Source organism: Podarcis gaigeae (genome assembly GCF_964106915.1).
Source record: "Podarcis gaigeae genome assembly, chromosome: 11".
Taxonomy (NCBI): Eukaryota; Metazoa; Chordata; class Lepidosauria; order Squamata; family Lacertidae; genus Podarcis; species Podarcis gaigeae.
Window position 1 is genome coordinate 5,759,503 of NC_139687.1, and position 13,060 is coordinate 5,772,562.

The window sequence follows — 13,060 nt, forward strand, 5'->3', positions numbered from 1 at the left end:
CACTTTGTAGCAAAAAGACAAACCCAGCCAGACATGCCACAAAAGCTTCATGGTCCATTGTCAAAAGGTTCCTAAGATGATGATGATGAAGAAGAAAGAAATGTATTTGCACTGTTCTGTGTCTGCTACAAAGCTCAGAAAGTATACTTGAAACCACTATTTAAAATGTGCCCATTAACCAGAGGTGTTTGTTAAATCAATGTACACACACACACAAACACAGAGACTGAGACACTAGGTAGATGAACTTTTGAGCTGAACTTTCAAATTAAGAATTTATTAGACAAGCAGGGTCTGTTAAGACATCAGACAAATAGAGACTTAATTATTTTTTTAAGTAGTTGATTGGATGGGAGGGGGGAGAAACAAGGATTCGGTTCAAAAGGGGGGTATGTTTATGCAAAGCTAATCTGTCAAGTGTAATAAAGCAGCTTGAATAAAATTTAAGCTGAAAATCCACTGACACTCCCCATTGCAGGGAGGAATAGCTATTAAAAGGAAATGAAGGTCACCCTCCCCGTTTATTTCACCTAATTGACTGCCAATAGCTTACCACAGGCAAAGTGACAGCAGATCTACAATTGAGAAACTGATAAAAGGAGAGTTTTCAAGCTGAGACTCATTCTTTTAATCCTCCCTCCCTCTTATGTTTTTTTCCATCTCCAGTTGGGATGTAATTTTAAGCACAGATGGATTAACTGGTTCCATTGTCTGTAGACGTCATTGGACTATGGCACTGTTAATCCATACAGCAGCATGTCTAATTATCATTACAAAGTGTCTGAGGGAACTCTAAAGACCAGCAGGGCATCTTCTCACAAGCAATTAACATAAATTGATAAATGAATAATTTCAATCTGCTCAAGCCCTCGCATATGAATAAAATCAGAAGAAGAAGGAGGACCACTTACTGTAGAAGGGCAGTAAAGATTAGTGATATTTCTAGAGTATGGCAGCAGGGCTTAGGAAATGAAGTCATGGCCCATGAACTTCAATAATGCAAAATAGGTTACAGAGCAATCCTAATCCTCAGAGTTGCTGGTCAGTGGGCATGTCTGCTATGGACCACTCCTGCAGAAAGCTCCAAAGCTTTGGATCTACCATTGGTAGTATCATTGCTGTATATCCACAAATGGTGTGTTTCATGGGGTGTGTGGATGTGGGACAGCGGCATGAAGGGGCCTGTGGAGCAGGCTCATCACCTACACAAGCTTGGAGATGATTTAGTTCAGGCATGTCCAAGACGTCGATTGACTTGGAGATCCTGGGACAGATATTGATCGATCGAAGGCTGAGAAAGAAAAGCCTTTCTCTGCAGTCTTGGACACAGCAGCAGCTGCTGCTGCCACCAATCTCGTGCAAGCCTGAGTCTTCCCCGCCACCCGCTCTGCACTCTCAGGCATTAGAGCTCTGGCAGTGGGGTGAGGGGGACATGGTGGAGGCAGGAAACAAAAAGCTCCATACCTGCTTACCCGTTTGCTCACCAGCGAGGAAGGCGAAGAACAAAACACATGGGGGAAAGTCCCCTTAGCGCTCGATGAGTTTAAGTGAGGGAAAGGCTTTAGCGCAACAGTAGGGGAAAGACAAGGTGGAGGAAGTGCGTGGGGATGCTGACAGGAAGTCAGCTGTGATTTAAAGCAACAGTAGAGGAAAGATGGAGAAGCCCAGTACACTCTGACTGGCTCCTCATATCTGTGTAAACTAATATAAAAATATAGTTTGACTTTTCTCACTTGTTTAGCTCCTTGTCCATCTAACAAAACTATTGGGATCTGTCGTGATGATGTCCAAACATATCTACTGTTTCTGTGAAATAAAGATAGATAGATGATAGATAGATTTAACTAACTAACATGACTTTGGAAGGTGGTAGATCACTGCCAGTTTTTGATACTGGATTGTAGATCACATGCTACTTGGTTGGACATACCTGGTTTAATTAATTCCCCCTTTGGTTGATTTCAATAGAGGGAATTTTGCAAAAGTTTGTCTTTCAGGCTTAAAAAAAAGGAGAAAGTGTCACCCACTCTTCATCTCCTGCCTCAACAAGTACAAGTCTGCAGTGTGTTGAAAATGGTGGACCATGTCACTCTCCACTCCGGCTGCTCGGTTAAGTTACTTGCAACTAAAACTCAGACGCATACACTATGAATAAACCTCAGTATATTGGATGCAGACTCAGAAGAGAAAGCTTTTGCAGCCTATTAATTCCCATACTCCAAACTAGACAGATCAATAGCAGAAATCTAGAAATATGGGGGGAAATACAGAGGCCCAAGCAGGCAATATTATGCTTTCAGTAATTCTACCAGATTTTGAAGAGATGCAGGTGCCAAGACAAATAATGCTGAAGAACTAGCGTTAAGTATCAAAACTATTACAAATCAAACATTTAACACATCAAAAACTACCAATGCAATAAGAAAGGAAAGCTGGTTATACACACTGTAGGAGGTAGACCTGGTAGGCCACGTACCCCGATGATGGCATTCAGCTCAGCCATGGTCACTTGTTTGGCACGTTCTACTGCTTGAGCAACTTGTTGCTGATGCTGGAAAGACAAACATATCATTCCCATTGTTAGAACCAACCTAACTGAACTAAGCTGGAGCAAAGAGGCATTTGATCAAGGGGCAGAGTGTTTCCAAGCCACCCTGCAAGATAGTATATATGGGCATTCTGTGCGGAAAGAGGAAAGGATGAGACTTGAAAAGGCAAGCACATGTCTTTTGATTTTTTTAAAAAACAGCAGGTTTCTTATTACAACTCTTCAATAAGTGAGACCGACAATTTTCATATACCCTCTGTTCACCGTAAATAAATAAATGGTCAAGAAGCCAAATTCACATGTCACAATAAGCCTAGGTTCCTGGTTTTCCAGGAACAATTGGTGCCTTAATTCATACTCTTGCTTCATAAGCCAGGAAACTGCAGTTGAGCTTGGCCTCATAAGGCAACAAAAACCACGTTGAAGGTTGGCAAGCAATCCTGGCTTGTCCGGGCGCAACAAGCCAGCATCCTACATCCAGATGTCACAGAGAGGCACACTTAATTGCAGCTTCCTGGTTAGTTTCTCCCATTCATGCCAGAGAAGGAGCAACGTGGAAGTAATCAAGCAGCATAATGCTCATTCCCAAATACACCACAATAAGCTAGCAACCCAGGCTTATTGTGACATGCAAACTCAGCCAAGGAGAGGACGAACCTTACGAACAACTTTGATAAACTCTTCCAGGATGCTACATCTTTAATCACATACACATTATAATTGTGTGGTTTCAGAAATATTTGGTGACAATATGGTTGTAATCTGCAAGCTGTATTCAGGAACAGCAACAGCAACTGCTTGCTCAACAACATAGCCTGCAGCACTAGACTAGTGTCCAGTGCACCAGCATAACCATTACATTCCTACCCACCAATCAAGTACCGTATTTTTCGCTCTATAGGACGCACTTTTTCCCTCCTAAAAAGCAAGGGGAAATGTGTGTGCGTCCTATGGAGCGAATGCAGGGGGGAGGCAGGCGGGAAAAGCCCCCAAGAGCCGCACACAAGCTCCGTGCGCTCTTGGGGGCTTTTCCCCAGGAGGGAGAAGGGACTAACTGGCCACATCAGTCCCTTCTCCCACCTCCTAGAAAAGCCAGCAGAAGCTGCGCGGCCCCTTTAAAGAGTGCGTAGCATTCGCTGAAGCCTGGAGAGCAAGAGGCGTCGGTGTGCACCAACCCCTCTCGCTCTCCAGGCTTCAGGGATAGCTCCGCACAGCCGCTCTGGCAGGGAGAGACTGCACGGGGCTATGGCTTTCTCTTTAGCCCCGCAGCCTCTCTCGGAAGGGAGAGTTAGCGCAGGGCTAAAGAGGAAGCCAAAACACCGAGCGGGATCCATCCATCCTTGGTTTGTGCCATAGCCGTGCGCAACCCCTTTGGGAGAGGTTGTGCAGCCTGTACGCTGCTCTTTGGGGCTGGGGGGGGGGAATAAGATTTTTTTTCTTGATTTCCCCCCTAAAAACTAGGTGCGCCCTATGGTCCGGTGCGCCCTATGGAGCGAAAAATACAGCATGTAAAGAGAATAGGATTGAACAATTCCAGCCTCTATGTTCTCCACTATGTCAGATGGCACAATCCTACATGCAAAGTAAAAAGGGTTTTCCCATGACAATTCAACAAACTTTCCAGCAACATGGTCATACCTCTTTTGTGTCTTTGTGTAATTATGCATGAATATAGTATCAGAATTCTCTTTCTATAATAATAATAATAATTAGACTTTTCTAGGAACTGTATTTCACAAATGCCACTCAAATTGTATAGCGTGCTATCGTTAAACGCCGACATTTTTATTTACACAGAAATTAGCAAATGGTTAGCTGCCTTAGAAAGAATAATTTTGTGACTGAGCTATTTCACCAGTTATATAGTTGGTGCGCCTCTTCTCTCATCTGCTATTCCAAATTAACAGGGGGCTTGCGTTCTTCAGCTACAACAGATGTTCCTCACTCTTGTGAATTTTGATAAAATTAACATCTTAAAAACTAGCTAATTTAAAAACAAAGATGCAACATAATTTCACTTTTTAACAGCTGAACCATTTTACTTACTTCTTGAGACAAAAATGGGATGACTTGTGCACAGATTGTATTCAATCTCTTGGCAATTTCTGTCTATAGAGAAAAGTAAATATTTAGATTAAAACATGCCATTATATATTAGTTCATTTACAAAAACCATATTAAGTACAAATATTAGGAACATTTAAAGTAGGCCAGCATTAGGTGGAGTCTAGAGTGTATGTGATTAATCAGAGCAGGTTTCAGTCTGTTGAAGGACATCTGTTAATGCCTCTAGTACCTCATATCTACATATATTAGAGCACAAATCTGTTCTTTATAAGTAGCTCATTAGCAAGTAAAGCATTGGTTAAAATCCAGCATGAGCTAAATCCCTTTAGACTGACAAATCCATTGTTCTTCCATGTTATTGGCCACGCAGAATAGGATATGAAAACATTTGCCACAATAGCATCTTCAAAATACTAGGGTGGTGGTTGAGGCAACCATCTGATCAAAGTCTTAAGGAACCATCTGATCAAACTTAAGGAAAGAACAATATTTTAGTAGCAAGTATCTTTATCAATTAAGCACTATTTTCCAATAAACTCTTATCCATAGGAGGGGTTTCCTTATCTGAAGTCAAGCACCATCATGACCTAGAAGGTACTAGATTAAACTTTAAATCCAGTCTAAGTGGAATGGTCAGTTCTATAGCTCAATTAACAACTTTGACCTGAACTCTGTGAGTAGATCACAGTCTCTTGGGAGTTGGCCACCCCTGATATATAGCATCTGCTTTGTACACAGAAAGTTCCGAGTAAAATTCCCAGCATGTCTAGAGAGTGCTGAGAACGTCCCTTGCCCCCTACATCCTGGAAAACCACAGCCAGACAGTGATGATTTCTGAACTAGATGGAGCAAAAGTATGATTTAGTACAAAGACAGCTTCCTGTGCTCCTATGAAATTATGGCTGAAGTGTATGGGAATTGTTTTTGGCTTAGTTTGAGGCTAGGTTGTACTCAAATTCTCAGTTCAGGGAAATTGCTAGTTCAGTTTCAGCACCTCAACTCTGGTTAAGATAAAGCAGAGGGGTGCAGGATACAGATGATTCCTTGAGAATGGGGAAGAGTGAATGACAACAATGCAGAGGGTATCTTTGGAGAAACAGAAACCTAGCTCACCTGGAATTCAAAGATACACAATATTCACCAGGGTTAAAAATTATCTAGGTTGGATAACTGCACATTTCTCCTGGGCCTTCACACCTCTATGTCTGAATCACTTCTAAATATTTAACATAGATGCCATCCGTATGTATCAGAGCTTACCACAATTTAAACTTAAGAGATGGAAAACCTTGAGTGAACACACCAAGGAACAGTAATATTTACCCCACAACATTTGTACGTGCACAAAGGTACCAACAGGGCTAATAAAGAATATTACTGTTTATTCCAAGTTAAGCATAGAACTCTGATGTACATTCTTATGTTACCATACTAAACTTTATTGGAGGGAAGAGATTTTACACACACACAAATGCCTCTCTTTGCATAACCCCCTTTGCATAATTTCTGCACTTCACTTTATTTATTTTGAAAAATTAGACCATTCCTTATTTACTATACCATTCAAGGCTGCTAACAATTAGGACTTTTGAGTAATGAGGGATGGCCCAGATAATGCAGTTGTGTTCTGCCAGCTTTTAATCCCTCCTAGAAGATGCTGCTAAGAGATGCAGGTGGCGCCGTGGTCTAAACCACTGAGCCTCTTGGGCGGGGTCAGCTCCTGTTGCTCAGCCCCAGCTCCTGCCAGCCTAACAGTTCGAAAGCATGCCAAAAAGTGCAAGTAGATAAATCCAGCAGGAAGGCAAACAGTGTTTCCGTGTGCTGCTCTGGTGGTGGTGGTGGTAAGGTCATATGGGGAGGCGAAAGTTGGCTTGAGCAGATGGCCAGCAGCACACCAGGGGGTGGGTGTGCCCCAAATTTAGGCTAGAAGAATTGGAGGCTATGAACTGGCCATCCTGCTTTATAGCATATGATGTGAGGCCTACCATATCATACTTCAACTTTCCTCATTTGCTTGAGGCTATTCTGAGGAACCAGTAGCATTGATGTTCCTCGGTTTACTGAAGGCCTCCATGAGGCGAGAAATAAGCTGGGTATGACCACCTTCACTTCCACAAAGCCACCAGAAGGAGATTGTGTGCTCAGACGTGCTCCTGCCACCAACTGGAAGCCACAGTTCTACCTAGATTCAAGTAGGAGTGTATTCTTGTATTGTGTTCCTGTTTAGTGGAAACAACTGAATACTCTTCTCATTCCTATGCTACTGTCTTCATCTGCAGTGTTCAATTAGCATACAGTCATACCTCATGTTGCGTTAGGTTCATGTTGTATCTTTTCGGCTTGCCAACGCGGCAAACCCAGAAGTGTATACTTCCGGGTTTTGCTGTGTGCGCAGAAGCACTCTATCGCACCCTGCTCGTGCGCAGGAGCGGCACTCTAGTTACAGACTTTTTGGGGTGCGAAGAGCACCACCGAACAGATCGAGTCTGTAACTAGAGGTACCAATGTACTTAAAAGGAAACTTTTAAGCATCCTATCCTCTGCCTATCATCTGAAGGGTGCTAGTTCAGTTAACTTCACCAGAAAGCCAAACTACTCCAGACTTTAATTCGACACACAACCCACAAGCTCGCATAAATTTTAAAAAAAACCCAGAAAAACCATATTCCACAAATACTCTGAAGTCAGAATTCAACTTTTAAAAAAGAACAATAAAAAGGTTGCAGCAAACTAAAACCAGTCAGCCAATCAAAATATAAGCCATATTTCAGAGATGGGCTATAAAATATATATGGTATTAAATCTCTGGAAAGGCTGTCACAGACTCTAAAGTTCATGTAGTATTCATGACTTCTGAGCTGTCACCAGTTTGACACAGCTTATCGTTTGATTTCTGATCTGCAAATATAGAGGACAGTTAAAACAATGGGGGATTAAAGAAGGAAGGCCTTGCAGATACACCAACACTAATTGCCCACGTTCTCTCTGGCTCCCTAGCAAAGCAGATTGCAGAGGTCGGTGCTGCACATGAAAGCCCTCGCTCGCATTTGTATGGCAGCAGCTTTCTGTGGAGCAGCTCAAGTGCCCTTAATTGTTTATGTTCTTAATGCAAGGCCTCTTGAATGCATTCATTTTTAATAGCAGGCTTGAGTGTGGGGCCTATCAAAGAGTACACAGAAACTGCAGTCATTAGACCTTGCTATCAGCAATGATGGCCTTTTGATTTATTTGCAAATGACAGGTTTGCTGGCCCCCAGACTCAAGTGCTGCCCTCCTTTTTGAAGCATCAGGAAAATCAACATGAAGGAATTCAGCTGCATTGTGTAATGTGCAGTTAAGACTGCAGTTGTTTTGTCACTTCTGAGTCTGTGTCTGCAAGTTCTTCTTATTAAATGAAAAGTGTTTTGACCTAAAATGTAGCTAGCTGCGAGTACCAGTACTTGTCTTATGTCAGATGTTAGTTCTTGAGTGCCTCTCCCCCCCCCACCTACCCACACAACTTGGAACAGCTTTTAAATAAGCTAAAAAATGGCCATTATTAAATTTGCACCCAATTTTTCCTACACGCTCTGCAGCAGGAAACAAATACATTTAACCAGATTACTAATGTGTGATAAAATGTGTGATACCCTTTTTAAGCAAACCCTTCCCTAAATTTCTAAGTTTCTATAGGTCACTGGTTTTTCGTTAGTGGATATTTAAACTATGTGTAAAGTTAACGTGTTTCCAAGTTCAAACTGGAAACTTTGCTTAATAATCTATGGTATGTCTGCACAATGCAAGATCCCATAGAGAAACTTGTATCTCAGAGTATTTGCAGCACTTGGGAATTATATTTATGCCCTCTGAGAAGCAAACCTTTGCCTGGGCCTTTTATGTGTGTTGCCGTCTTAAGTGTGAAACTACCACGAATGCAAGAAGACACTTGTCCAACAGTGCTAGAGAGGGAGGTGTCACTTGGCACCTGGTGCTATTTGTATTTTATTTTACCCTCAAAGCCCAGTGCTGGCACTGGACCACCCTTGCTCTTTGCCTGACAAGTGGAGCAGTTAAGAGCTCAGAAGAGAGGGAGGGTCCATGCGCTCTCTTGGCTGGCTTCCTACAACTGCTGTTGGGTAGCATACACACACAAATCTATTATTTTGCTTAACAATGAAGCTTGCCATCAGCAGAATGAGGTAGTGGAGTCCTGAAGTGGCACTGCACAAACAGGCCAAGGAGCCTTCTTTTTAATGCACCCCAGTTTAAAATGTTTTTCCCCCCACACAAAAATAGCCCATATGAAAGAGAATGACCTTCTAAACCTAGGCGAGGAACCCCTTTCAGCCCACAGCAGTGGTAAGTGGGACCAAATGCAAATTTGGCAGAGAATTGGATATGACATTTAGTTCCGTACAGCCTGTTACACTCCAGTCATGCAAAAAATGCAAGAGGTTTCTATGAACATACCCCCAGACTCCTACCAGGCAAAGGAAGAAGCATTATCACAGTTCAAGGATATACTCCAGCCAGGTCATGGCCCAAGGACCCAGCATAAAAGTTTGGAGGGCCATGTTTGAACACCAGACCAACCCTCTGCCTGCTGTGCTAGAGTGGAGCTCAAAACACATTCAACAGTGGTACTTCATTCTGCTACATGCACAGACCAAGCATGATCTTGCGTGTGAGGAAGATTGGCAAAATTTGATTCCCGTTCGACAACAGATTCTTAAATCTTGAAAAATGAATCACAGATGTTCTTCGTAACCAATGATCCCTGTAGTACATTAGCAGCAACAAACAACAAATCCAAGACAAACAGCTGAGAAGTCTCGCCCTCCATTCTGGGGGGTTTGAACGCCAAAATCAGGATGTTTTCCTATCACAAACAGCTTCTCATCAACATACGCAGTGGCGTAGCGTGGGTTGTCAGCACCCGGGGCAAGGCAAGTAATTTCTGCCCCCTAACCCGTGGATTTGCGCCCCCTAACCCTAACCCCCAGATGTTGCGCCCGGTGCGGCCGCCCCCCCTGCACCCCCCACGCTACGCCACTGAACATACGCGCCAATCTCCATAATTTTATCATTGTAAACTCTCAACGAAGGAGGACTTTCTTTGCCTAGACAGCCAAGTCCTAAAGTGATAAAAAGAAGTCCAAAGGAAACAGGCCGCACTTCCTGAAACGTGGGAGACATTCTGCCTGGACAGGAAATGGAGAGATGCAGAGAGAACTGGATTTTCTCACTGTCATAAAATGCAACTCAATTATGGTGATTAAGCAGCTCACCATTAAAAGCTCTTTTACCTGCGGCTGGTTATCCTGATGTAAGCAGCAAAATATGTTTTTAGAAGACAAGAGGGGGTAGGGACACAATAAAACTTATTCTCTTGGCCAGAACAGGCATGTGGGTGACAAATTCTAGTCCCATTCACCCAACTCATGAATTTATGTTTTTCTCTCTTCTCAAGGTGATAAAAGCTATCTTGAAGTTCTAACTTAAATGAGTGGTGTGCAGATTTCAGGTTTGTGGGATCTAGCTCGTTTTTAACTAGATTCAGCAAGCAGATGGGTTGGGGAATCATTTTTTTGTCATTATTAAACAATTAGGAGCAAAAAATTGAAGATTTCCTGGAAACAGCTCAGAGATCTATTAGTACAGTTGTACCTCGGCTCCCGAAGGCCTTGAGAGGCGAACGTTCTGGCTCCCGAACGATCTAAAACCAGAAGTGAGTGTTCCAGTTTTCAACCTTTTTAGGGAAAGCCAAACGTCCAGCGCGGTTTCTGCTATTTCTGGCGTGCCTGTGCAATCGGAAACCAATTGAAAGCCGTGCCTTGGTTTCTGAACGTTTCGGAAGTCAAACTTCCAGAATGGATTCCATTCCACTTCCCAGGTATGACTGTAGATCCTGATCTACCTTCCACCCACCTTAAAATCATCAAACTCTCATCCCCAGCTAGTGAAGAAGCAAAATGTGTATATTATGGAGCATGCATGCATAGGTCTTATAAAAGTATGAAATTTCTAAAACATCTTAATAAAATCTTTGTTGCATAATTACAATGCAACATCTGACAGCCACTTCTCATGAGGCTAAAAAATATTTCCTTCATGCATTTTCTCCTCCTTGAACACAACACTTTGCTTGTAATTGCTCAACTACCTTGGAGAGAACTTCAGATCAGCATGGCTGTTACCTATTTATAAACAACAGTGTGCATGGCACATTTTGCAACCATTTCCCCACACATCCTTTTGGGTTGTTTTTCACACCTACTGGCAAGGGTATGCAAAAGTCACAGAATCATAGAATTGTAGACTTGGAAAGCAGAGGCATCAGCATCACACACACACATGGGTGACATAATTCCCTACCCCCCAAAAAAATATGGGGCACAAGTCGGCACCTCTGTATGCTGAAATCATTTGAAAACAAACCTAAAACTTGGGAACTTAGGAAGCAATTTCCAAGAAGTCAATCTAGCTGTGGGATCTGTTGCGCAATCTTTTAGCTGCAAAACCCAAACTGCAGTTTGCCTTGGATTAGAAGCAGTGCTGGCCCATGGTGATCACGTATCAAATTGCTCATTTGGGACCAATTTACATTTACACACGAAAGTAGGGAGGGGGGGAACTGAAGCAGGCAGCATTGTGGGGGTGGCACACAACTAAGCAATGTACTGAAAGTATGTGGGAGTAAGTTTTGCATATCATCTGAGGGGAAGCAACCACTGAAGAAACGCGCAAGTCACACTTCCTGTTACCTCTGCGTCTTTCAAGTTCAAAGCTGCCTCAAAACTTCATAACCTTTTCCTTCCACATTCTGGCACGTCAGCAAAAGCACCAAATGCAAAGAGAGAGAGAGAATTCAATAACATCTATTCTAATTGCCAAGCCAACATCTCTGCTGGCTTGGTCATGTACACAGAATGGAAGGTGGCAGAATCCCCAAGGACATGCTCTACAGGGAGCTGGCTTCAAGTACCAGGTCCATTGACAGACCAACCCTGTATTACAAAGATGTCTGCAAACATGATGTGAAGGCTGGCAACATCAACACTGCCGTGTGGGAACCCCTAGCAGACGACCGCAGTGTCTGGAGACAGTCAGGTCATGGAGTCACAGCGGTGGCCAGAGGAGGAATGCAGAGAGAAGAATGGCCATGGTAGACCAGCACAACCAGACACCATCTTCCCCAGCTGCAACAAAACATGTCTCTCCCATACTGGTGTCTACAACAGGTGCTGCAACCTTCCAACAACTTGACTTCATCCCCAAAGGCACGCTCCTCCATTGTCTCCCAAGAAAGACAAATGCAAACCAACAACCAAGTCTAATTATTATCATTATTTTACTTCTGCTCCACAGCTATTACTTAATTTTATAAGATTAATCAGCTGCAGCCATTTATTAGGTCTTACTCATGGGGATATCAACTAGTTTCTCCTGCTCCAATGAACATTTTATCTGACTCACCACAACATGTGGTAAGACTTCTGAACATCCTTGAACAAACAAAAACAAAATACCCCAGAATCTAGCGGTTGCCACAAGGCTAAACCTCATCTGCTTATCGAGGAAGCAGTCTTTTAACTCCTATACGAATCTTTATAATCTCCAAACAAATCCAGTTGCTAAATAGTGCATCTGCTGAAAACAGGAGCTCTGTGTATATCTTACTCATGTGAAGACATAACAAGGGTACAGACTGGAGCAGTCCTATGTTGAAATCACACCTCTGACAGCAGGTGGTTTGGTTTTTTTAAATAAAAACACACACCCAGCAATCAACCATGTATAGTATGTGGTGGCCTATATAGAGAGCCCAATGTGGTAGCTCCCATTGGCATTCAAAGGCTCTGTGGGACTGTATCACTTGGTTGCAACCATGTAATGCACAGTTGTTAAAGATCTCCTGGCATAAGGGCTAAAAGTGCCACCTCATTCTGGGCTGTACTTGATTGTGCCTTGCATGCAAGTAATGTAGAGCTGGAATTACATCTTAGAAAACACTTAGAAGAAAAACTATGAGGAAAAAAGGCAATAGAGCACATTCAGAAACATGTTAGCAACACCTAATAATGACAATTAGAACCCCAATGTTCACCAACATAAGAGTTAATTCTTTACTAGAAGTACATATAAAAGCAATCATTTTAAAAATACAGTATGACCCTCTAGGGTATTGGAAAAAGAAATCATCGTTAAAAAGGACACTATTATCACCTAATTGAAATGATACATTCAGGCTTGCCACAGAACCAGCAACCAAATGGACTTAATGCTTTGCTTATGCTATAGAAGACCCGGGAAAATAGACATGAAAACTCCATCTGAATGAACAAAATGTTCTTCTTGCCATTTACACTGTGTAACAGTAATCCACCAGGGAATAAAGGTCAAGGCTGCACTTTTGGTCATTACTGAATCATTTGAGATGATCTGTGGTGAGGAAAATCGAAGGCT

At 42.6% G+C, this 13,060-nt stretch overlaps 1 protein-coding gene across 2 annotated transcripts in view; it reads right to left on the reverse strand.

Annotated features, from left to right (window-relative positions):
• LOC310826738 (transducin-like enhancer protein 1) overlaps window positions 1-13,060 on the reverse strand; it is a 77,476-nt gene that overhangs the window by 49,966 nt on the left and 14,450 nt on the right. Inside the window, exons 5-6 of one of the 2 annotated variants that reach the window (XM_083702010.1) lie at window positions 4,595-4,657; window positions 2,477-2,551 (exon numbers count right to left, since the gene is read on the reverse strand). In XM_083702010.1, coding sequence (XP_083558136.1) covers window positions 2,477-2,551; window positions 4,595-4,657 — 138 coding nt within the window. Of the gene's footprint in view, window positions 1-2,446; window positions 2,552-4,594; window positions 4,658-13,060 lie in introns of both variants that reach the window. The other variant, XM_083702009.1, reaches the window with a different exon arrangement.